The 23,244-nt window shown below is 37.5% G+C and overlaps 1 protein-coding gene across 7 annotated transcripts in view; it reads left to right on the top strand.

Annotated features, from left to right (window-relative positions):
- Nucleotides 1-23,244, top strand: part of TTC3 (tetratricopeptide repeat domain 3) — a 64,279-nt gene that overhangs the window by 21,083 nt on the left and 19,952 nt on the right. For 6 of the 7 annotated variants that reach the window (XM_054087450.1, XM_054087466.1, XM_054087459.1 and 3 more), the window contains 12 exons: nucleotides 1,856-1,910; nucleotides 6,610-6,670; nucleotides 8,974-9,040; nucleotides 11,134-11,271; nucleotides 11,941-12,021; nucleotides 12,722-12,834; nucleotides 14,970-15,096; nucleotides 17,435-17,557; nucleotides 17,739-17,840; nucleotides 20,585-20,677; nucleotides 21,386-21,450; nucleotides 22,815-22,951. In XM_054087450.1, coding sequence (XP_053943425.1) covers nucleotides 1,856-1,910; nucleotides 6,610-6,670; nucleotides 8,974-9,040; nucleotides 11,134-11,271; nucleotides 11,941-12,021; nucleotides 12,722-12,834; nucleotides 14,970-15,096; nucleotides 17,435-17,557; nucleotides 17,739-17,840; nucleotides 20,585-20,677; nucleotides 21,386-21,450; nucleotides 22,815-22,951 — 1,162 coding nt within the window. Of the gene's footprint in view, nucleotides 1-1,855; nucleotides 1,911-4,045; nucleotides 4,254-6,609; nucleotides 6,671-8,973; nucleotides 9,041-11,133; nucleotides 11,272-11,940; nucleotides 12,022-12,721; nucleotides 12,835-14,969; nucleotides 15,097-17,434; nucleotides 17,558-17,738; nucleotides 17,841-20,584; nucleotides 20,678-21,385; nucleotides 21,451-22,814; nucleotides 22,952-23,244 lie in introns of those variants that run through there. The other variant, XM_054087476.1, reaches the window with a different exon arrangement.

The raw sequence follows: 23,244 nt of genomic DNA, 5'->3' as shown, positions 1-23,244 counted from the left end.
TCACCATGTCACCCTACCCTTGTGTGAGTTTTCAAAGAACAGGCTGGAACTAGGGAAGTTCTTGGCCTGGTCACGGCCTGGACCTTTACTCCCTTTGAGGCCTGAACAAAGCCACCACTAGTTTGGTCAAGCTGTTGAGTGCATCCATCACAGAAGTTTAATAGAATAAACATTGTTCATGATTGAGTTTTGTGTCTGAAAACTACCTAAAGTAAGGATATATATTAGTGAAGGATGACCAAAGAAATCCACCAGCAAAAGCCTCTTATCTTGCCTCTTAGTAGGTTATCTTACTGTTGAAAGTGATATGGCTTACTGTGTTGTTATGGTTTACCTGTGGTAGGCAGCTCAGGCTCATGCAGCTGCTTGCGCACTCCCCTCAACAGGAATCATAGGGGTAAAAGTGAGAAAACTTGTGCATTTAGGTAAAGACAGTTTAGCAGGAAAAGTAAAAGCTGCAGATATGAATGAAGGAAAATACGGAGTTAATTCACTAGTTCCAGGCAGGTATTTAGCCGTTTCCAGGGAAAATAGAGCCTCATCATACTTAATGGTTACTTGGGAAGACAGTTGCAGTAATGTGGAACTTCTTCTTTTTCTCTGGTTTGTGATATCCTTTTGGGTCATGGGGTCATTTGTCCTGGCTGTGTCCCCTCTCAGCTTCTTGTGCACCCTCAGCCTACTTGCTGGTGGGACAGCGTGTGAAACAGCTAAGTCTTTGAATCTCTGCAAGCACTGCTCAGTTACAGTGAAAACATCTCTGTGTTATCAGCACTGTTTTGGTTATGCTATGAAAAAAAAAACCTTGATCCCAGCCAAAACCGAACATACGTTTTTATTCACTAAAAAACAAAACTATGCCCCCAGAAAACGGGAAGTTGGGAGATTTTGTTGGGGTTAACGTTGTTTTAGGTGGTTTTTGTTAGTGAATGTCCATGGAATTTCCCAGGCATTACTGTCTTAGTGCCTGTCGTATTTCTAGTATTATGGGGACCCTCTGAACTGTTCCTGTGCTTAAATTTTCCCGAGTGGTTTGCTTTGCTAGATGCATATAGACTGTGACAGTCCTGCTGTAATGTCATGGAATTAAAAATTTAATAATCAACCTCCAGTCTGCTAATAGGCAGTTCTTCTCTTTCATGTTAATTATTAATTTAAAGGAATGTTTATACCTCTCTCTGATGATCTTTACCATTGTTATTACAAGCTAATTAATAGGCTCAATTATAACAAACAACCTATGTAGTGTGTTATAAATAAGCTATATAACATAGAAAAGAAGATGATAAATAATTCCACTAGAAAGGTCAAAACAGTTTAGCACGCAGGTGTGAAAAAATGTGTCAGGTTTCAGAGGAGAACAGGGCAGCAAAAGATGACTGATTAATGGGAAAAATGAAACCAGTGTATAAGGACAAAAGGAAGGAAATGAAGCTTAGAACTTCTTGGAAAAGAAAGGGATCTGTAGAACACACAAGAAGTGCTTAAAGGCTTTTCACTGTCCACTGTGTTACAACTTTCATCTGCTTTTATGCTATGAAAATCTTCATAATGTAAGTCTGTGTAAATTTATCTTCCTTTAGGATTGCTATTACTGAAAAAAAGGCAAGTATTTGTCAAACTGATAGATAATAAAAATGGATATGAGTTGAGGGGCAAGTATTAGTGTAGAACTGTACTCTGATTAATGAAATTATTTTTCTTTACCTTTTCACGATTTAATATGCCATATTGTCATTGTGATTCCTTTGTTAAGTTTTAGTGTTCTAGTTTTTTCCGTTGTTTAAATTTAGTGAGTAATACGTACTATTTTTTGGTTATCTGTGTAAAACCAAACTAACATATTTGTCATTAGGTGACTGACATCCAGGGAACAGAAGGCAAAGGTTCGTCTCTGGAGTTTCCACCAAGTGAGTTCGGTTTTGCTGTTTATCAAGTCTGAGTTGGTTCTTCCCTTGTTGTTGCCATTGTTAATAAGCAAAAGTGTATCTAATGTTATTTTGACAACATTAAGGTATCATGTTTCACTTCTTTTCCTATTAGCATGCTTAGATACTTCTCTCCTGTATTTGTCTTATTTCTTTCATGCTTTTGTAGTTTGAATCTACTTTACGTGGATGAATTCAGAACTGAAACTGGAACTAAAAAGTAGAATGCTGAGTCACAGGCTAGAAATGCTTTCCCTCCTTCTGAGACAGGTATGGGAACTAAAAGGATCTAAATTTAAGAGAAGCGTGCGAGTAGTTTCAATATTCATAATTCATTTGTGATTACTAAAAGCAGCATATGGATCCTTAAGAAAATAATCCTATAGTTAGAGAGGAAGTAGGCCACAAAATATTTGTCAGAGTGGATCTTTTGCTACAAACTTTAAGAGGTATAATTTGGTGTGGTTTATTGTTCATTTGGGTTTTTTAATGGATAACAACCCGCCCACCCCCTTTTATAGACTTTTATAGAGAGGACTCCCACTCCGCAAAGCTCTCACAGTGCCAGAGTTGTTATTTTGTGGTAAAAGTGAAGCACAAGCAGTTCTGATCTTCAAACTGAGATATTTTCCTGAATTTTACTTGAGTTTTCAGTCGCCTGCTAAACGTGCTTTAACCAAGAAAGCGTAAGATATTTCCCTGACATTCAGGAGTTGTTCTTAATTATAATGTTTGTATGGAATACTTCTGCTGAATCTGGACTAGCTGCATGCTTGCGCTCTGTTCTAAAAGTTGTGACCTCCAAGGCAGTGGGTGCTTCTAGTCCTGACCACGTAATGTTTTGAAGTCCTTGATGCCCAGTTGTACTGTTCTTTGGTCTTCTTAGCTGAATAGGTGTCAAAGTGCAGAGCACTTCAAAACTTAATTTTAGGAAGCCAGTGGAGATATATTACAATATATTATTTTAAAATTAGCGGTAGAACTTTTATAGGTTTTGGACACATGCAAACGTCTTGAAGAATTAAAGGATTTATTGGGAGATGGAAAATGTGGCAATGGTTGCAAAAGAAGAGTCAAGACAAATCAGTTGAAAAGATGTCATGTGGTAGGATAATAAAAAAAGAAAAGAAGTAAGTGTAAAGCGTTGAAGGAACTTATTGCAGAAAGCATAAATCTGGAAAGGGTTTTAGAAAGGGAAAGTCAAGCTCTGGAAGACAAATTGGTTTTGAGGAACTATATGTAGGTGATGTGGAGGGGCAAAATAAGAAATGCAGCGAGGCCATAGGGAATTCTGGATGAACTTGTCAACTATGTTAATCCAGACCTTTTTGTGAGTGAGAAAGTGTGGTCCAAATAGTAATGAGGTCTGAGGACACATTATAAAAGAAAACTTTATTGAGGCGGTGGAAAGATCAGCAACTATGTGCCCATATGACTGCTGCCCAGTCACTGATAGCAAACACAGGATTGTAAGTGATGCCTTGGCTTCAGTGGACTGGTAGAGACACTTGGTGTCCGGCTTACATGGCAACAAGACAAATAATGCAAATGCCTTTTGAATGTGGGTAAGAGTTGCAGTGCCCCTTGGCTCCACGAACAGCAGAGAGATTTGGGAGAATTGTACTTTTCATGAATAATGTGGGCAGTGTCCTGCCCATGTTGGTCAGGGGCAGGGTGTCGGCAGTCTGCCTATGCTGCCGATATTGCTCAAGGACAGTGTCTGCAGTCTGTGTTGCTGATACTGGTGGAGGGGCAGAGTGCTGGAAGGATAACTGATTTTTTTTAGACAGGTTGAGGAGGGAAGAGGGGTAATGAACGACTGAGTTGGGAGAGAACTGAGAATTCTTCTAGGCTAAAAAGATCTTAGGACTTAAGAAATACTACATTGAATGTAGTAATTCCAAAAAACCTCATGCTGAGTCCATGGGCTTTTTTTCTTCCTTCTTTTTCCTCCTCCTCCTTCTCTCCCCTACTTATTATGTCAGTACTGATGTAGAAGGGAATATTTGGTTTGGCTTTGATTTGAAAGGAGGAGTTATGCTCTGAATCTCTAGCTGATACAAGTTTACTGTGAGTGGGGAAGAATACCTTCCTTTTTCACTTGTTCACTTAAAGGCTTAAGACTTGCAGGAGATTTAATGTAAAGGATCTTTATGCCACTGTATCTTACCTTAAAGTTACTATCCTTTTTAATTTCAATTTTTGTCTGCATGTACTATTTTTTTGAGCATGTGTATGTATCTGTTAAATATCTTTGTTTGCTCCTAATCGGAATGTCTAGCAAAAGCGATACTACTTCTACTAATACTTTAAAATGTTTGTGGGGTAAGTGAATCATGTTTGCTGTTGAATTAATATAGCTCCTTAAGTATTTTAACTATAATTCATCAGGATTTGCTTGTTAATTTGTTTTAAAAGCATTTTTTTTAAGATGTGAAAGTAGTATCTTTAAGTTGTGTGGTGTCTGCGAGTGGTAGTTTGTGTAGAGAAATTTTTCTGCAGTGATTTCTGTTGAATGGCTTTTAAAAGTAGATCATTCAATGGAAAAGTAGTCCTGATTAATTCTTTCTTTTGATGGTGAGAGAGGAGTCTTATATTGTTTTATCTTCAGTAAGGTTTTGTTTTAATGAAAAATCAGTTTCTTAAGGTAAAGGAGCCTATATAATGAAGAAAAGGTAATATGTCCCTAAATGGTTAAATGATATGATTGAAGTGCTTTCTGCCTTTCAAAAGATTGAAAGTTTTCCATTGTTTAAATATCTCTACTATAAGGAATTTGTAATGGTTATTAGTGTAGTTTTGGACTTTTTAATGCATATAAATTGTTTCTACCGACACCTATTCAGGCTTCTGTGTGACACTTTCAATAAATGGTTCATGAAATAATTATGAACATGTTCAGTCTTCATGACACTTGATTTTTGCTCCAATATAGATTTTATATCATTAAGTAGTTTTTAATGAGAAGTTACTTTTGAAACAAAGTGTGAAGTGCATAAGCATACAATTTAACTTGAGATATGAGTATGTGAGACGTCATTCAAGCCAGTGGGATTTTACTGGAACAGTTGGATTTGTATTTTTCCCACAATTGGTCTCTCATAGTATTTTGTATCTAATAGTTTAAAATAATTCCCCTGACTATCATGAAATAAAGATATTTAAGCATAGATAGTTGCTGAAATTTTATTGTTATTAACTTTTCAAATTTCATTTTATGGTAGTTCAGCATCACTAATAATAAATCAAGCAATATTTTGTGATTTAGGTATCAATACCGTACGTTTGGGTACAGGTGCTCCAATGGGTTGAATCCAAGTGCTAGACTGTGTTTTCTGTGTGACTGTGTCCAGTGTTAGGAAGCTACAGTCGCCTTCTAAACTGCTTCTGAGAGATTATAGCAGGAACTATCACCTCTTGGAACAGGTGGCTGAAGCAGAAGATGGCATTCCTACATGCCTTGTAAAATTCATTAGGTTTAATTAGCAAAAAACTCTGCTGCTCTATACCTCTTGGACTTACCATATCTAATAAAGAACACTTGCACCATGTGATGCTCAGCAGTTCTGCAGCTAAATTTGTAAGCTGCTTGTTTTTTCCTTACTGGTCCAGAAATACTTTTTTTTTTTTTTTTTTTTTGCCTTGCTTGTCTAATTGTCCGGTTACTAGAAGGCAGCTTTCCTATGAGTGTATTTTGTCACTGTTGCTGCCGAGTCATTAATGCCTTGTACAGTTCTGACTTGTGATTCTTGAAAATTAAAAACTTGGCAACCTAATCATGAGTGTGTATGTGCATGTCAGATGCTTAATGTCATGTTTTAATTCCACAGAAAATGGTTGAGAGATTGTTTTGCAGTTAATGGCATTGCTTCCTGGTTTTGACCCCATTGCAATGAAGTAGTACAAGTCGTCTTCTTCCTTGTTACTAATGAATTGTTTACTCAGCTTGTAGAGCCCTGTGACTAAGCAGCAACAATGGGTTGAACTCTGAAGTTTTCAAGTTTATTAGTAAAGTTTTGTGTTAAGTCTTTGATGTTAGTTTCAGAGTTCGAAATAGAACGGCATCACATGAAAAATTCTTTCTTGTCTTTGTAATCCACTATTGCCATATGGTCAAACGCTTCATTTTGTAATCAGAGACATTTATCTTGATTCAGCTCATATGTTTACATTATTAAGATGAACGTTGGTTGAACTTAACTCATTTAGCACTGCATTTTTTAAATAGGAGGCTTTGAAAAATTTCTGTAGTCTATGTTGAACATCTGTAGTGACCTATTATTACCTTTAAAAAGATCTTGTTATCAACTAGGACTGCATAATTTGTTTTGTATAACATACAGATTTCTTTAGCTTGTAATCCACCTTATAGTTATTACAACATTGTAGAGTCAGATCATATCTTACACAATTTTAAGGTGTTTCTTTTTATTTGAAGTATTTTTTTCCCCTTTATGGGATGAATAAAATCTTATACTATTGCATTTAATAAAAACAGTATCAATTCATACTGTAACACTTAGAGGTGGCTTTTTTAAAAACTTCTTAGTTGTGTTAATTTTCAATATTGTAAATGTTTACGGTCTGTTATTTATAAAGCAAAACATGAGTTCCTTGTGCAATTTTTTTCCTTTGTTTTAGGTGATGGTCATTTTGTTAGAAATACTTTTTCTTTTTACAGGCCAAAGTCACCAGAACAAAGGAAGGCCAAAACCCAAATCTGGTTACTCTGAAAAGGCGAGGTAAGAAACTTTATTTATTTTTTGTTTATTGTGGTTTTGAGTTAATTTAGGAGTTAATGCAACCTTGACTTGCTGCCTACTCTTTGTTAATTGTTTTATTTACGTTGTTCACATGGTCCTCAGGATATAGTTTATGTTAAAATGCTTGATTAAAATTCACAAAACTTCAGTTTTCATTATGAGCCTGAGTTATTACTTGAAGACTAAATACCTTCCAAAGTTCAGTTGAATTTTAGTAAATGGAAGGCATAATTTTAATAAATGCTGTTTAAAAACTGTTGCCCAAAAGCAAATCGCACAGCATAGCCATAACAAAACATACGCTTCATTTAAAGCAAAAGGTAGTAGGAATCTTGTTCCAGTTGTTACATTCAGACTTACGCCACAATGTAACTGAAGCTCTATCTTATTTTCAAGGCCTCTTTGTACTACTAGTCTTTGTACCAAATAATTTTTAACACTTCTCTGACACTTCATATGCTTACTGAAAAGGAGAGATTTGACTGCGAGGAAAGAATTGTAAGTCAGAACTGAATACTAGAAAAAAAGGAACTTCTATTTCAAGTCCTTTAGTTGTTTGTAGCCTTGAATTTTCACTTAAAGCATATTGATATCTAATTTGAAGTACTCGTAGAAGATGCCGAATGCAAATGTTTGATGGGTTTGGGCCAAAATTAAATTAGTTGAGATGAAAAGCAGTGTATATTTTATGGACAAAATGTATGCTTACGTCTGTTATTTAAAACAAAGTTTAACAAAAGAAGGAATTATTTCCTGTGATACTGGGTCCAACATGCTCCAAGCACATTTGGGGAAATTATTGTATTTTTAGGTGATTCAATATGTGAATGGATTACCTCATCTAAGAGATAGTTAAAAAGTAAAGGAACTTAATACTGACTTATTTGTCAGGAGACTGAGGCAAATAATGACTTACTACTTAAGGCCATGCAGAGATGGAAGCTTGCAGTGTTTTAACCAGAGCCATGAAATTAGACAAATTAAGCTCTAACTTTACTTTCTTGCCTGTATTTTTTTTTCAGCTAGTGTTTTTTAATTGTGTTTAGGATGATGAAAAGCAGATGAAAGGTACAGCAAAATAAACTATTTACATTGATATAGGAAAGTTTCCGTTATGTGGTGATTTTTTTAAAGCAGATTTCTCATATAGAAGAGTCTAAGCCATTAGGAAACCTGTGTGTCCCTAGTCCTAATGGACTGTGTGTGTGACCACAAACCCTGTCATTTTTTAAATCTATATTTATTATAATACAGTCCTTTTCCCCCATAATTCTTTTTGAATACCCTATAGCTAGAGTATTCATTGAAACTTTGTCACAGGAGAGGTCATTTATGTTATTTAACTGGGTTGACACTGACTTCTTTTTTCCTTTTGCTTTAAAAGTAGAGGGGAAGCAGTAGAATTCGCTATGGAAACAAATACTCTTCATAGGTGGTTCAGTTAATTTAAAATAGCTTCTCTCACAGGGGAGTTTATTAGACCTGTAAAAAACACAAGTGAGATGCATGATTAGTTACACTCTTATCTCCATTTCTGTAATTAGCATGTGCTTGGCTTCCAAAAATCCTAGGGAATCCTCTGATACGGTAAAGAATTATCTCAGATGATGAGGATTTTGACGCCTTCAAATATGCGACAGAATTTATTGTATATTAGCAAAAGGCAATCTAGTAGCATTAAACATTGACTAGCAATCTTAGAATTGAGGATTTAGTTTTAGAGTATTAAGCGATACTTTGCATCTTCATTATAATTTCTCCATTCTCTAGTTGTGCATGGAGTTCCTGCTGCAGTAGTGGAAAGAGCAAGCTGGGAAGAACAACTCTGCTCTCCTTACCCTCACCATGCGTAGCTGCTACATGTATTTGATTTTCAGAGTTGCTTCTGCTAGGATAAAGGATCTGGTGATTGGGAAGAGTAGGGAAGGGGAAAGAAGCTTAAGCACGTACTTAAAACTGCTGCCTTTGGTATGCGGAAGTTCTGTAGTCACCTATCCCACCCCAACTCAACTGAATATGAAAGAAAACAAATGAAATGATGCCTAAGCCTATTACTTCCTTGAAGCCCTAGATATTCCTGAGCCAAAAATATATGAGTAGTATCATAATACTTAATAGTGTTACAGGGCTAATTGCAATCTGAAAGTGTGCCATAGTAATATCTAGTGTGTAAGCAAATGTGATGTGGTTGATACAAGTACAGAAATTGCTGTTTCTTGAATGTAAGATTAGATATAAATTATGAGTACAAGCTCATGATGCCGTTGTCCTGTTATTTGTAGAGATCACTTTGATTCGAAGATAGAGTCTAAAGCCATCCAAGATAAACTCTTCTATACTGTGCAAAAGGTAACTGAGAATTCATTAGCATACAAACTTAAGTGTAAATTATTTGTCACCTCTTAGTAACACTGTTCAAAATCTTGGTTCATTCAAAAATTTAGTACTTCTTGCTTAGCTGGACTTACCAAGAGACAAAAGTTATATGATTACACTGATTTATATTGTCCTGTTGCTGGTAGTCATGTTTTTGCTTCTCCTCCTTCCTTTCCTATAAGACCTCACACTGGAAATCATTGTATCAAAACTCAATGAAGTCATAGAGTAATTTGTCTAAAACCATGAGCTAGTATCGTAATTTCTAAGAAAAACTACAAAAGTTGCTGGAGGTCGTTCAGGGATTTATAGCACCCTTCCCCAAAAGCTGATTAAATATGTTTTCCTGTGTTTGATACATGCATTTGGAAATAATCATAGATCATTTTGATGAACAGCTGTTTAAAATGATATAAAATTAATAAATTAAGAATTCTCCTTCTCAGGTCTTACCAGCAGTGAATTATGAGTATCCCAGAGTTCTTGATGAAATCATAGGGGCATACATAATCCTTTCCTCTCTTTTAATTGGAGGAAGTAGATACCAGAAATCACTATTCTGATTAATTACCTCATAAGACAAGAATGGATTCAGGAGAAGTTGCAGATTCTTCCTGCGCTAAGGCCACGTTTTTCCTTTAAAATACTTATTTTTGTAAGGCTAATGCATTACTAGTATTAAAAGTAAAAAATTTAATTTGCTTAATCAGCTCCATACATCATGTAGCTTAAAATTATTAGCCTAGCATTAAGTTACTATAATTTTTTTCTGGTCTATAACTATATGCTCTGATAGCATTACTTTGTATCAGTAGTTCTAGGAAATTAAAAATATCTTACTCATTTTTAATTTAACTCATTTTGGTCTTTTCTGTGTCTGTGGGTAGTTTCCACTGTCCCCGCCACTTTTGTTTATAGCTGTCATTAGATTATGGGTATTTTCTTATATTTGTCCTTTTTTGGTTAGTTGACGGGATAAACAAAAAAAAAAAAAAAGGATCAAAATTCATATATGCTTAGGAAGATGCGATCTGGACATGCATTAAGTTGAGTATGTCAGAAGCTTAACTTACTTCACAAGAATACAGTTAAGTACACCATTAGAATACTGTGAAAAAAATTGTACAACTCGGAAGTTATGTTCCGTTCTCCTCAAATCTTCCTGTTCTTTCTGTTTTTCCTGCCCTATGATGCTGCCTTTGGAATCCCAGATTCAAATGTTAATGGGGATTCAGGAAAAGGAAAGGAAAGTTAATGTAAAGCTTGTAGAGAAGGATTACTGCATGCTGAAGATTAATTCATACAGAAATCAGGTAGTGGCCTAAAATGCACAGGTGTGCCTCCTTTTTACTCTTTGATTTTTGCTTATGAGTGCAGGAGTAGGCGTAGGAGTAGCTTCTTAAATAATCAAATTACTTCTGCTCTACACAATGATCTACTTCACAAAGCTAATTTTATTTTAGTGTTTCAGCACATGGAGCACTGTGAATACAGATGAAATAGAAGTTCCTAATTCTGCAACTGCTTGTCTTGATTTACTTGATTTACTGCTAGAAATTTCTGCAGACTTTAGGAAAAATCTGTAGTGAAATGCTGCTAATAAAATGCATCTTGAAACCTTCTAGCATTAACTAGCAGCCCAGGTTGAGTGTAGGCAGAAGGAAATAGTTCTCAGGTTTTTAAGAAATGTTTGTACACAAAATGGAGTGTACAAGTGAGAAAAAGAGTGAATCTAGTTGTTTGTCTTTTATGTATATCTAAGAAGGATTGAAATTATACTTGAACTGAAACTTTCTGGAGAGAAATGGTTCTAAACTTAGAACAAAAATTAGATTTTTAATAGATTAGCAGCAGTAGGTCAATGAAAATCTAGAGTTTCTAAAAGCTGATTTAAAATCAGTTTTTATAAAAATGTACCTTATCTGTTCTTTTAAAAGTGGAATTGTGAGACCACTGTTGGAAGTACAGAATTTTAACAGTTGTCTGCAAACAACTTACTTGCTCAAACTAAGAAAAAGGAAAAGGCTGGGTTTTTTTTGAACATACTGTTTTTCTGAATATTTTAGGTGGACTTAGCTATGTTGTCAAAGGAGTTTAAATCCCTTGTTCATGATGGTTATACAGCCTTGATGGACCAGCGGTGTCACAGTGCTGAACAAGCCTTTTCACAACTGTTAAGCATTCTGAGTCCTTCAGAATTAAAGGTAAATTGAGAAGAATAAATTAATTTTAGCGTAGTTGAGTTTTATGCTTTCAGTACTTACTTATATTGAAAGTACTGAAAGCATAAACCTCAATTTTCCTTCCTTCCTTCCACCAAAATAATTATTATTGAATCATTGCCAGTGATGTTGACTGCAGTGCCAGGTGTTTCGCTGGTATGTATGCTGAGGAGCTTACCAATGAGAAAAACTGAGGATAAGAGAAAAAGATCCCTAGTAGCATAGGATGTATTTTTGTAATGTTCAGCATACACCTGCATTTCTAGATGCAGTCTAAAAAATATAATAATATTATATAGCATTTCTGAATGGAGATGTTTCAGGATGTGTCACTTGGAAATATATAGGTGTTCCAAACGACTAGCAGTAAAGGAGTGGTTAACTGTCACTTTTTATACTAATTGTAACATAAATCATAGAATCATAGAATGGTTTGGGTTGGAAGAGTCCTTAAAGATCATCCAGTTTCATCTCCTTGCGCTGGGCAGGGATACCTTCCACTAGACCAGGCTGCTCAAGGGCCCGTAGGAAGAAAAAAGTTTTCCATCTCTTTTGTAGTGAAGACATTCAATTCACAGTAGACAGTAATGTTCTGGTTACCAGTGAAGTGCTTTTGTGAATGCCACTGCTATAGTTTGACTCTTTTTGCAGCAACTGAATCTTCATGTTATTAATTATGTCATAATCGTCTATGGACATGCCACTGCTCTTCTTGGAATAGGACAACCTGAGGTACGATATTAAGACACTGTATTGTTTTTATTCAATGTTCTTCAGGTAGTTGGTCATCCATATTTGTCTCTTAACAGACATAAACCACTTTTTTTTCCACATTTTAGAAAATAATACAGTTTAAAATCTGGGTCTAGATCTTTAATAGTTTTGGATAAATTAAGCTACCAAATAAAATTTCTTCTTAAACTTTCAAATGAGATTTTTAAGTATTAATGAGGTGTAGTCAACTGTTTTCTATTATGCTTTGTTGTAATGTGGTTATGCACTAGTCTTTCTAACACCAACATTCTGCTTCTAAAACGAAGAGAAAGAGAATGCTTTTCTTCCTGGAAAACACAAAACTGGAAGCGTGGGTTGTTTGAGGGAGTTTGTTGTGGTTTGTTTTGTTTTTTTCCCTGCAGTGTTTAAAAATATTTAGTATATTACAATGAATTTGAAAATGTCTGCATGTTTGAAGCTCGGTGAGCTCAATTTCATTTAATTATTTCAGAGGAAGCCCATGTTTACAGGATAAGTTTCTTTTTTTAAAAAAAAAAGGGAAACCTTTTTGTGTGTCTATAAAGTTGCTGAATTCCCTTCACTGATCAAAGAATAGGGCATACTGATCCACTCTACTGGAGCAAAACAAAAAGGAGAGGAAAAGTGAAAAGCTTCTGGCACAGTGTCACGCGTTTTTCATCTTCAATCTATTTTGAAGGCATTGACCAAGGCTGAAGATCAGTTTAAGAAAATAATTGAACAGTACCAGGAAGAAAGATTTGGTTGTTTGGCACACTATGGAATAGGAAAAGTATATCTCAGACAAAACAGGTTGGTATAATATAAAGCTTCAATATTTGATACAAAAAACCATTTTCATTTGAGAAGCCATGTGTGGATGTTTTTTTAATTATTCTTTGTGAATCACAAAGTTTGTACATCAGACTGATTTATTACAACTTTAAGTTTGTTGCTGTTGAGGATGTAATGGAAGCCACTGAATTGTGGACTACAAGGCAGTTTACTGACTAGCAAGCCCCTGCAGTGAAGGAGGGCTTATAGAAGGGCAAAAAACCAATCATCTTGGAGAAGAATGTACTTTAAAGAAAGTTTAATTTATCTCAACACCAGGGAGTCTGGAGGATAACCTTGGTTTTAGATAAGGCAGCTGCACCAATGAGTCATTGGGTTCTCTGAGACGGATAAAGAGTCCTCCTTAGCTGGCCCAACTCGCATGGGGGAGGGATGGAGTGTATACATGGCTCAGATGAACATAAAGTGCAGGAACTGGACAACTAACAAACTTGAGAACAAAGAGCTCGAGCTGGTTTCAGCCCATGTACCCCCGGTGGTATTTCTTCCCTGGGTCCTGGTGGTAAGCGTATAGAGACTTGTTAATGGGAATCATGTTTATATTGATTGAACTGTGTATTGCAATTGCTATGTTATGGTTGTGTTCAATGTATTGCTGTAGTGTTCTGCTTAATCAAAATCCCTTGTAATGCCTGTGCTGTGTTGACCCTGGCTGGCTGCCAGGCCCTCACCCAGTTGTACTCCCAATTCATCTTAGTGGGAGACAGGGAGACAATGAGATGAAAAAGTTCAGGCACTGAGATAAAGACAGGGAGATCACTTGCTAATTGCAAAACGGACTCAACTTCAGGAAGACTAAGTTAATTTATTGTCTGTTAAAATGGAGTTGTGTAGTGGGAAACAAAGTAAGAAACTAAAATGACCTTGCCCCTATCCCCTGCTTTATCCCAGGCTCAAATTCACTCCCTCATTCCTGAGCGGTGCAGGGGGACAGAGAGTGGGGGTTGTGATCAGTGTGTAGGTTCCTCTCTGCTGCTGCTTCCTCCACACGCTCCTCCCCTGCTGCAGCATGGGGCATCTCCCCAGGCTGCTGCTCCTTTGAGGCACATCCACCTGCTCTGGCATGGGTCCTCTGTGGCTGCAGCGTGGATACCTACTCCAGCCACGTTCTCTCCAGGGGCTGCAGGGGAATCTGCTTTGTGCCTGGAGCAAATCCTCCCCTCCTCCATCTTGTCTCAATGCTTCAAAGGTTATTTCTAAGACTTCTTTTCCATACTCTTAGCCATGCAGTATGTTTTGTGCTTTCCCTGACGTCCTACCATCTTGCGTGAGGGCCTCAGCTGTGCTCTGTGGTGGGTTTGTTGGAGCCAAATGGAACTGGGGCAGCCCATCCTCTCCTTGCAGCACTGGTCTCCACACGCTCAGCCCAACCTTGCCATGTAAACCCAACACAATGCCAAGTAAATAGGTTTGATAATAAACATGAAAACGTCGTGGAATATCTAAAAGCATCTTGTCAGAGTGCTGGATGCTGAGGGGATTTCTCCTTCCCACTGCTGCAGTGTAGCTAGGTGCTGTCTGAGACCCAGGGGGTGTCTACGTCCCAGTGGCACTGGTGTGGCTATTGTTTCACCAGACAGTTTTGACCTATAGTGGGCCTGTGTGTGTTGTACGCATCTGTGGCAGCATGACTGGCCACCCGGGGTACCCCATGCAGAGCAGCTGCCACATATGGCACTGCCTGACCTCACGTAAAAATTCAGTATAGGCAGCTGAGTTCTGTGCGTTCTCACTGGCTGATGAGGGTCACTCATGAACATAAATGTGCCCTCACTATACTGACAAGCGCACGCGTGTTCCTGGATCCCTTGAATACATGTGCAGGCTCTCGGTCTGCCTCATATTTGTGCCTGGACTCTTGGCCCCTTCCCCGGGCTGGTTTGGTGGCTTGCTGGCTCACACCTTGATTCATTTATAGTGAAGAGTACTTAAATAGATAACTTGATGAACCAGGTGTTCTTTCATCCCATATACTCTTTCACTTAACCATTTTTTTTTCCCTTGGATCCTAAAATGAATTATGAAAGTATTACAGGCCGCCTAGAAGCTATTAATATATGATCTGAACATGTTGTACCTGTTTCAAACTTCAGATTTTCAGATGCACTTGATCAGTTTGTGAAATCACAAACAATGGTTAATCACAAGATTGTACCTGGAGTATTAACTTGGCCCACAACATGTCAGGTTATTGAAGAGACACGAACAGAGAATTTACAGGTATGGTTTAAATATATATATGTGTATATGTAAAACCTTGTTCTGTTAAATGGCCTTTCCAAGGAAAAAGCAGTCAGACAAACTGCAAAAATTCCAACACAAAGTTGTCGTCCTCCTCCATATCCCTTCATTGTTAAGGCCAAAGAAAGACGGGGAGTTGAAAGGAGGTTTCTGCCTGGAGCAACCAGTGGAAGCACTGCTGCTTATTGTCTATAGACTGTTGTCAGCTGCAAGGTCTGGTCATTGTAGAGCAAAACTCTTCTTGCGATGACCAGTTTTACTACCCAGAGAGCATCCTATTTACAGCACAAGGGCAGGGCTCTATGCTTGGGTGTTTCTTTATGGTGTTACAATATGGTTCTAACCTGAACCAAGTGTTTAATAATGTGTTAACTTCTTTGCCTGTTGCCAAACTTTAAGTAGATGTGAATACTGGACACAACATAATGCTAGAGAGAAACGGTTAAAATTTTGTATTGGCAAAAATGTAACGCTGAAATTTGTAGCAGTGATGCTAATAGGAGAACTTGGCTGTATAGTCCTTGGTTGATGCAGTGGGAATTGTATGGTAAAATTCCCTGTTTGACTTGAGGACTCTAGCTTCTGGTTCTGAAACTTGTTAAAGGATTTTCACCACACAGAGGGTAACTCTAGGCTTGCTTTATTCACAACTCAGAGTTGGGCCATCACCTTAGTGAATGGCAAAGGCCCAAACAAAATCATCAGTTATTATATATTTTGGCTTAGCATTATACAATAGGTATTTTCTTTGAAAAGTTCTTGGTGTTTTTCTATGTGCTTCTAGTTGTTTATTCTTCATTTTTCTTATTTATTCTTCATTAACTCAGAAGTCCACTTTGATAATTCATCTCCGCTGTCTCATTTCGGTTCTCCCTCAGAAGTGATGCTTCAACAGGTCACATTCCTCTACCGGTCATAAAGTCACTTATCTTCTCTCTTGAGACACATCTATTCATCTTTAAACTTCAAAGAAAAAAACTCAATCCGTTCCATTAACTTATACCTATATTTAATCTATGCCTATACTCAAAAACAGGTTGACCTTTTAATCGTCAGTTATCGTCAAATTTAATACCTCTGTTCTAAATCTGACATTTCATACACAACCTGTTGATTCAGCTGGACTGTGTTTTAAAACAGACATGGAAGGGGCTATACATGGGACAATTGAGCAGTATTCTTGTAGTTGTCATAAAGATTGATTTCCAACACCTGTTCTTACAGTCTTCATACAGTACTCTATTTATCACAATCAACTATCAATAATATCTAAATCCTATATGGATATATTTACCAAATCTTTTTGTTTCCCTTAACAACACCACAAATTACGTTCTCACACTGAACAGGTTTTTTCTTTTAATTATTAGCACTATTGTGACTGTTTTTAAAATGTAATAGTCTGGTTGTTATTTGTGAAGGATTTCTGAATAAACCATGCCATGAGAGGCAAGGCACATGGGCTCCTCTGCATGGAGGTGATTTGACACAGCAAAACATGCTAGGTTATTCAGTGTATGGACTTGACTATACTATACTGACCTGTTCTGTTTCTGTTAGAAGCAGCAGTACTGTTATTTCCTAAACAAAAACTGACCTAAATGTTTCTCATAGAACCCCCCACCTGATGCCACAGTAGTCCCACTGCAGTAGTGTATCAGTGATCTAGGACTTCTGGAGACTGTAAAGCAAATACCTGAAAGGTTCTACCTGGTGGTCTGTTTGTTTCTAACAATGCTTTGTTAATCTTGGCTCAATGCCAACTCTGTGGGACTTGAACTGTCTTCACATAAAGCCACTGTAGTGTCTTAACCTCAGATGCTATTGTGGGAGAGCTCAATAACTCTAATGCGGGGCCAGGCCTGAAATGTCCCTGGGAATGTACTTGATCATGTAACGCAGATCCTGGGTGAAGCACTCCGGAAATGCTGGGAACTGGTGGAAATGAACAGACACTCCATTTTCATCACGTTAGCTGAGTAATCTGGCTCATCATTTTGGCAACGGAAAACTTACTATATTCTCATGCATTTGGAATTGGTAAGCATGTAAAACATTGGTCCAAGGTAAACCTGCATGCAGGGAAGTTGTGAGTACTTTGCTGAAGAGCAGTTCAAATGAGCATTTGAATATTTTGCCACAAAAGGACAATTTTCCATAGTTTTAACTAGAAAAGAGTTGTTCTTTGGATATTAGTTATCTACTGTTAAAAAGAGGTATGTGTTTCACTGCAGATTTCCCTTGAAGTTTGTAAGTAGATACTGAATCTTTTCCTGGTTTCTGTGCAATTTGTCTCATATAATTTTGTGTTTCGTAGTTGATTTTAAAGAACTATATTGAGGAATGCAAGTTCCCTCCAGAACCAGATGCAATTTGTCGATATCAGCAATGCCATGGCCACTCCAAAATACAAATATTTTTTACAGACCCAGACTTTAAGGTAAATTTTTAGATTAAAAGGGTTTAGGAAACAGAACTTTGTGTTTACATGTCTTCTGCCCCTTTCATATTTAAGAACTATCTGGAACACTCTGTCCTATCCTATTGACTGTCAAGTTGAACGCTGTTTTTTGGGTTTTTTAAAAAAAAGATGTTAAATTCCTATTTTCTCTTTATACTAGGGTTTTATACGTATTACTTGCTGTCAGCAATGTAGAGTAGAGTTTCATATCAGCTGTTGGAAGAAGTTAAAAACAATGAACTACAGTGATAAAAATGATAAGGTAAGACTTTTATCAGATTATAAGCATTTTATTTTTCCTTTCTTTAGTCAAGATTATAACATTCCTTTGGTTTATGGTAAGCGGAGCACTAGAGCCTGATGTTCCACCCACGTGACAGTGACAAGAGGAGAGACAGGAAAGAGGAGTCTCTGCCTCAGTTGTGCAATGTGGAAGTGTGGGTAAAGCTTCCTGTTGTCTACAGAAGTGTTGCAAATCCTAGTTTAGTATATTGCTAACTATGGCAATTTGTTGTGGCTGGATTTTTACACAGCTTTGATTTAGCAGCAGTTTAGGATTTATTAACAGTTTTGAGGTAGCAGACGTTCTTAACTACAGTTAATCATCAGCCAATTCAACCAAGTGATTCAACAGAATTTCCTGCAATCAAAACAGTGACTTAAAGATTAAAATATGGCAAGGTTCACACAGGTGGGATTTCCTAAATCAAATCATACACGCACTGACACATGCAGACACAGAGATGCATAGTTACACAGACATACAAAGGTGAACCTATGATCACAATTCCCCTCTTCTTGAGTTTAGCAAATTACTCACTTTTAATTTGTCAACGTTCATCCATGGGCAATTGTTGAATCTCGAAGTCTGGCTACACCCTTCTCCTTCACAGAATCACAGAATGGTCAGGACGGGAAGGGATCTCTGGAGATTATCTAGTCCAACCCCCTTCTAAAGAAGGTTCACCTAGAGCAGGTTACACAGGAACGTGTCCAGGCAGATTTTGAATATCTCTAGAGAAGATTACACACCCCTGCTGAGTAGACTGTTCCAGTGCTCTGTCCTGCTAATATTGAAGTTTTTCCTCACATTCAGGTCGAACTTCCAGTGCCCCAGTTCTTACCTGTTGCCCCTTGTCCTGTCACTGGGCACTTTTGAGAAGAGTCTGGCCCCATCTTCTTGACAGCTGCCCCTCAGATATTTATAAGCATTTGTAAAGTCCCCTTTTCAGTCTTCTGTTTTCCAGACTAAACAGACCGAACCCACTTAGCCTCTCCTCATAAGAGAGATGCTCCAGCCCCCTGATTATCTTCGTGGCCCTCCACTGGACTCTTTCCAGTAGTTGCTTGTCTTTCTTGAACTGGGAGCTCAGAACTGGGTGCAATATGTGTAGGCCCCCACTAGGGCAGAGTAGGTGGGGAGGGTAACCTCCCTCAACGTGCTTGCTACATTCTTCTTGGTACACCCCAGGATACCATTGGCCTTCTTGTCCCATGAGGGCATGTTGCTGGCTCATGATCAGCTTGTTGTCCACTAGGTTTACCGGGTCCTCCTTTGCAGAGCTGTTTTCCAGCAGGTCAGTCCCTAGCCTGTGCTGGTGGATGGATTTATTCCTCCTGAGCTGCAGAACCCTACACTTGCCTTTGTTTAACTTCATTAGGTTCCTCTCTGCCCAACTTTCCATCCTGTTCAGGTCTTGCTGAATGGCAGCACATTAGCAGCATTTGCATTTATTAGCAGACGATCTTTGAATCACTTCAAAATCTACCCTTAGAAGCGTCCCAGCTCAGGGTGAGATGCTGGGTCACAGGCTGCTGCGATCCAGGAGAGCGTGAAGGGTCTCACTTTGGATTTGGATCACAAGATGATTGACTTTAGTCAGTATTTTTCCATTCTGGCCATAATTTGTGTTAGGTAATTTTTGTATTTTCTGCTAGCAGTCCAACGCTGGTACTTTCCAGATGGTACAGTTGCAGATCGGGCTACAATCCAGTCAGCAGGAGTTCCAGGTGTGGTCAGGGAGTGCCTAATTGTTCCAGCTCACTGCAATTTAAACAAGACAAAAGCACAATGGGAGTTTTCTCCCAAAACATGAATTGACTTATCCTGAGATTTCAGAGTGGCCTTGAATGGGGATGGCTGCAACACCACAAGAAGAAAGGCCTGTCTGTGTGAAGGCTTAGTGTGCTTAGCCTGTTTATTTTGCATCATTTATATCCTTCCATGTGGAAGCTTTATTCCTTCCGCAGTCTTGCTGTTGAAGCGACAGTTTAGCATTGATGTCTAAAGGAATTTTATGAAATAGAATATCAGCAGCCAGTATAAAATGAAAGAAAATTCAGGCAGAGTATGAACTCAGAGGAGAATATTCTTAATGTTGACTCTTGAACGTGAAGTTGGAAGAGTCATAGAATCCTAAAATAGTTTGGGTTGGAAGGGACCTGAAAGATTATCTCGTTCCAGCCTCCCTGCCATGGGCAGGGATATGTCCCACCAGACCAGGCTGCCCAAGGCCCCATCCAACCTGGCCTTGAACACCTCCAGGGATGGGGCAGCCACAGCTTCCCTGGGCAACCTGTGCCAGTGCCTCACCACCCACATTGTGAAGAAATTCCGCCTTATATCTAGTCTAAATCTGCCCCTCTCCAGTTTATACCCATTGCCCCTAGGCCTATCACTACAAGCCTTTGTAAATAGTGCCTCCCCAGCTTTCTTGTAGGCCCCCTTCAGGTACTCAAGGTTGCTGTAAGGTCTCCTAGCAGCCTTCTCTTCTCCAAAGAAGAGGGGCTTTGCTATAGTTTTGGGAATAACGGGTATATGCCACAAATCTGATTATCATTCCTTGCTCAGTCAGCTGTGCCTTCCTTTCCTCATCCTGTATGAGTTTAGGACTGTGCTAGGTTTAATTACCTTGGTCACCTCAAATTAAGAAACTAATCTGCATAAGAAAATAGATACCGTATGAATTTAAATGCTTTTCTTGTGTGTATCTTTTTCTCCTACAGGATTTTCTTCAAGAACTATGTTTCACTCCTGATTGTAGAGGTCTTATTTCAAAAATAGTTATTTTCAGTTCTTCTGGTCTGGTAAAATGTGAGGTAAGTAAATGTTCATATAAAATATGAAAATAAACTTTATCTCCTTTACCAGAGTAAATATTTTGAAGTGAAGAGGAGAATGTAACTGCAAACTCATAAGTAATATGCTATTGTAACCACAAAATCTGAGCATTATTCAGGAATATTAATTACCTGTTCTTTTCTTTCTTGTTTTTCTGATGAAGTAGGTGTTACCTTATGAAATGGATTAGAATTGTCATGGATGGGAACTGGAGCTTTGTTTTATACTTAGCTTGTGCAATATGAAAGGAACTATTAGTTTAATTCAGAGCTAATCTTACTAAATGAGGTAATTGTACTGGAAGAGTGCTCTTGCCCTCTAGAGTCTCAGAAAGATGGATACTTCTTCTCAGAGCAGTATTGATCTGTGAGAAGCAAAAAAAAATTATTGTAGGCTTTGCTTCCTGCACACTGGTAAAGCAGAACAGTCTCCAGTTATTCCTGACTTTCTGTTATCTTTCAATCTGTCTTTTCTGCCAATAAAGACATATTGCTATATACCAAATCATAGCAGTAGAAGATATTTTTTAGTGAGGCCTTCATAAGGTTTATGTAGGCTGCATTATCTCTTTCGTAGCATTACCTTTACAGTTTTCCAACGTATCAAATGCTCCTGGGATTGAGTAGAGAGAGATGTGTTGCATTGTAACCCAAATTTTAGTAATATGATGTCCCTTATTTTGGTAGTTTGAACAAAAAATCACAAAAACCAAGGGACCACCAAGAGCCAGTATTAAACAGAAATGTTCAAGGTAAGCTCTATACTATTTAAGATGAATTAATTTGAGAACAAAGTAGTTTTCTCTAGGATTGGTTTTCATGCCTTTTTAAGAATTACTAAAATACCACAAATACTTCAGAGGGCTTTTCCTGCCCTCTGCATCTGATAAACAAAAAGTCTGGTAAAATCAGTTATGATCCAATTAGAGAAACATTTATGTTAACTTATTAAAGAAGATGCAGAGGTACAGATTTATAACATGAGCACAGGAGGGCATTGACTGATATTGCTGAATGAATTATTGGTAGCTCTTTAGTGATCATACAGTTCTGTAGAAACAACATTTTCAGTTTGGCCACAGGAAACTTTTGAAGTAAGAGTTGATGCAAATCTGATTTCCCACACCTCTATATTGAGGGATAAGTTGTCCACTGCATCGTTGACTTCCCAGCCATTTGAACCAAGAGTTTTTAAATATAAATTACTGCAGCCATCTTTAAGTCTTTATTCCTGAAACCTAATTTCATTGTGAAATCTGTGGGCAGGGAAGAAACATGTTTGGGGAAAAAGTGTTTTGAAGGCACAGGACTTGAGGACTGTTTCCTTACTTTTGCTCTCCATACATGTCTTCAGTTTGTGCTAAGATACTTAGACGTTATTTTAGTATTCCAATTGTTATCATTCTTCATAATGAATTGTCTTAATTGCATCCTACTTTCACTGCATGTGTATCTATAATAGAACACCACCTCTGTTTTCGGTCTGAAATTGCAAGTGTCATTCTATTCCTTCCCCTTGCTAGAGGGAAGAAACTTAGCGAGATTTTTAGCTGCATGGGAGAGAAGTTGCTGTGTAGCATAAGTTCAACACCACTGGTCCACAGAATTTACTATCTAAGCAACTTTAATTGGATGTTTAGAAAGTGTAAATAAAAATAATTATTCTACTTCAGCTATTGATGTGCGTACCTTTAGCATAACTGAGTTTACACTTTTTAGTCAAGTAAGGTTATAAATAATGAGGAATCATGCTGAAAGAACAAATAAAATTGACTTTTAAAAGTTAAGGAAATCAAATATTAATATCGCATTCAAAATGCTGAGTTAGAAATTAAGAAAAAACTGTTAGTGTTGGAGTGAATTTGAATTCAGGCATCTTTAATGGGAGTAAAAGTTATTGCATGTTGAGTATATTGCTACATGCTTAATACTTAAGAAATTTTGTGCTCTCTTAACTTCTAGATGAGAACTAGCTCTGTTATATTGGTAATTTTCAGCATAATATTTTATAGTAGAATTGAGCTTGTACCTGTTGTAAGACATGAGAAGTAACTCAGATGTGCCTAACTCTTTTTGGCAACTTAACTACTGCTCACTGCTTAATGTCTTTCTTCAGTCTTAGGAAGTTAAAAATGAAACAAGAAAAAAAAATACGTAGAAAATGTGCACGAGAAGAGGCACGGAATTTTGCTAAGAAGAAAATCGAAGAAAAACAGATGGGAAATGAACCGTCTCATTACAATGATCACAGTGGTATGTGAAAGTATAGATTATTGTTCTTCTCAGTTATCATGAGGTAGCATAAGTAGCGTTCTGAATCTCCTAAGTCAAATTATAGCGGAATACTAATATGGAACGTAATCCTGCTCTTAAAGAGAAGATTTATATTTTTACTTAAGATTACTTCTATTTCAGTTCTTTTTTATATTTCTAAATAACTGTGAGATGCTAATTTATGGTTAAGTTCCTTGTAGAAAAATGTTATTTTTGGCTTCATTGACTCATGAAGACGCAGCCTGAAGAAGGCAAAGGCTCACGTTCAAAGT

The sequence above is a fragment of the Cuculus canorus genome, chromosome 1 (assembly GCF_017976375.1).
Source record: "Cuculus canorus isolate bCucCan1 chromosome 1, bCucCan1.pri, whole genome shotgun sequence".
Taxonomy (NCBI): Eukaryota; Metazoa; Chordata; class Aves; order Cuculiformes; family Cuculidae; genus Cuculus; species Cuculus canorus.
The sequence above is the reverse complement of the archived record's forward strand: the minus strand, read 5'-3'. Positions and strand labels throughout refer to the sequence as shown.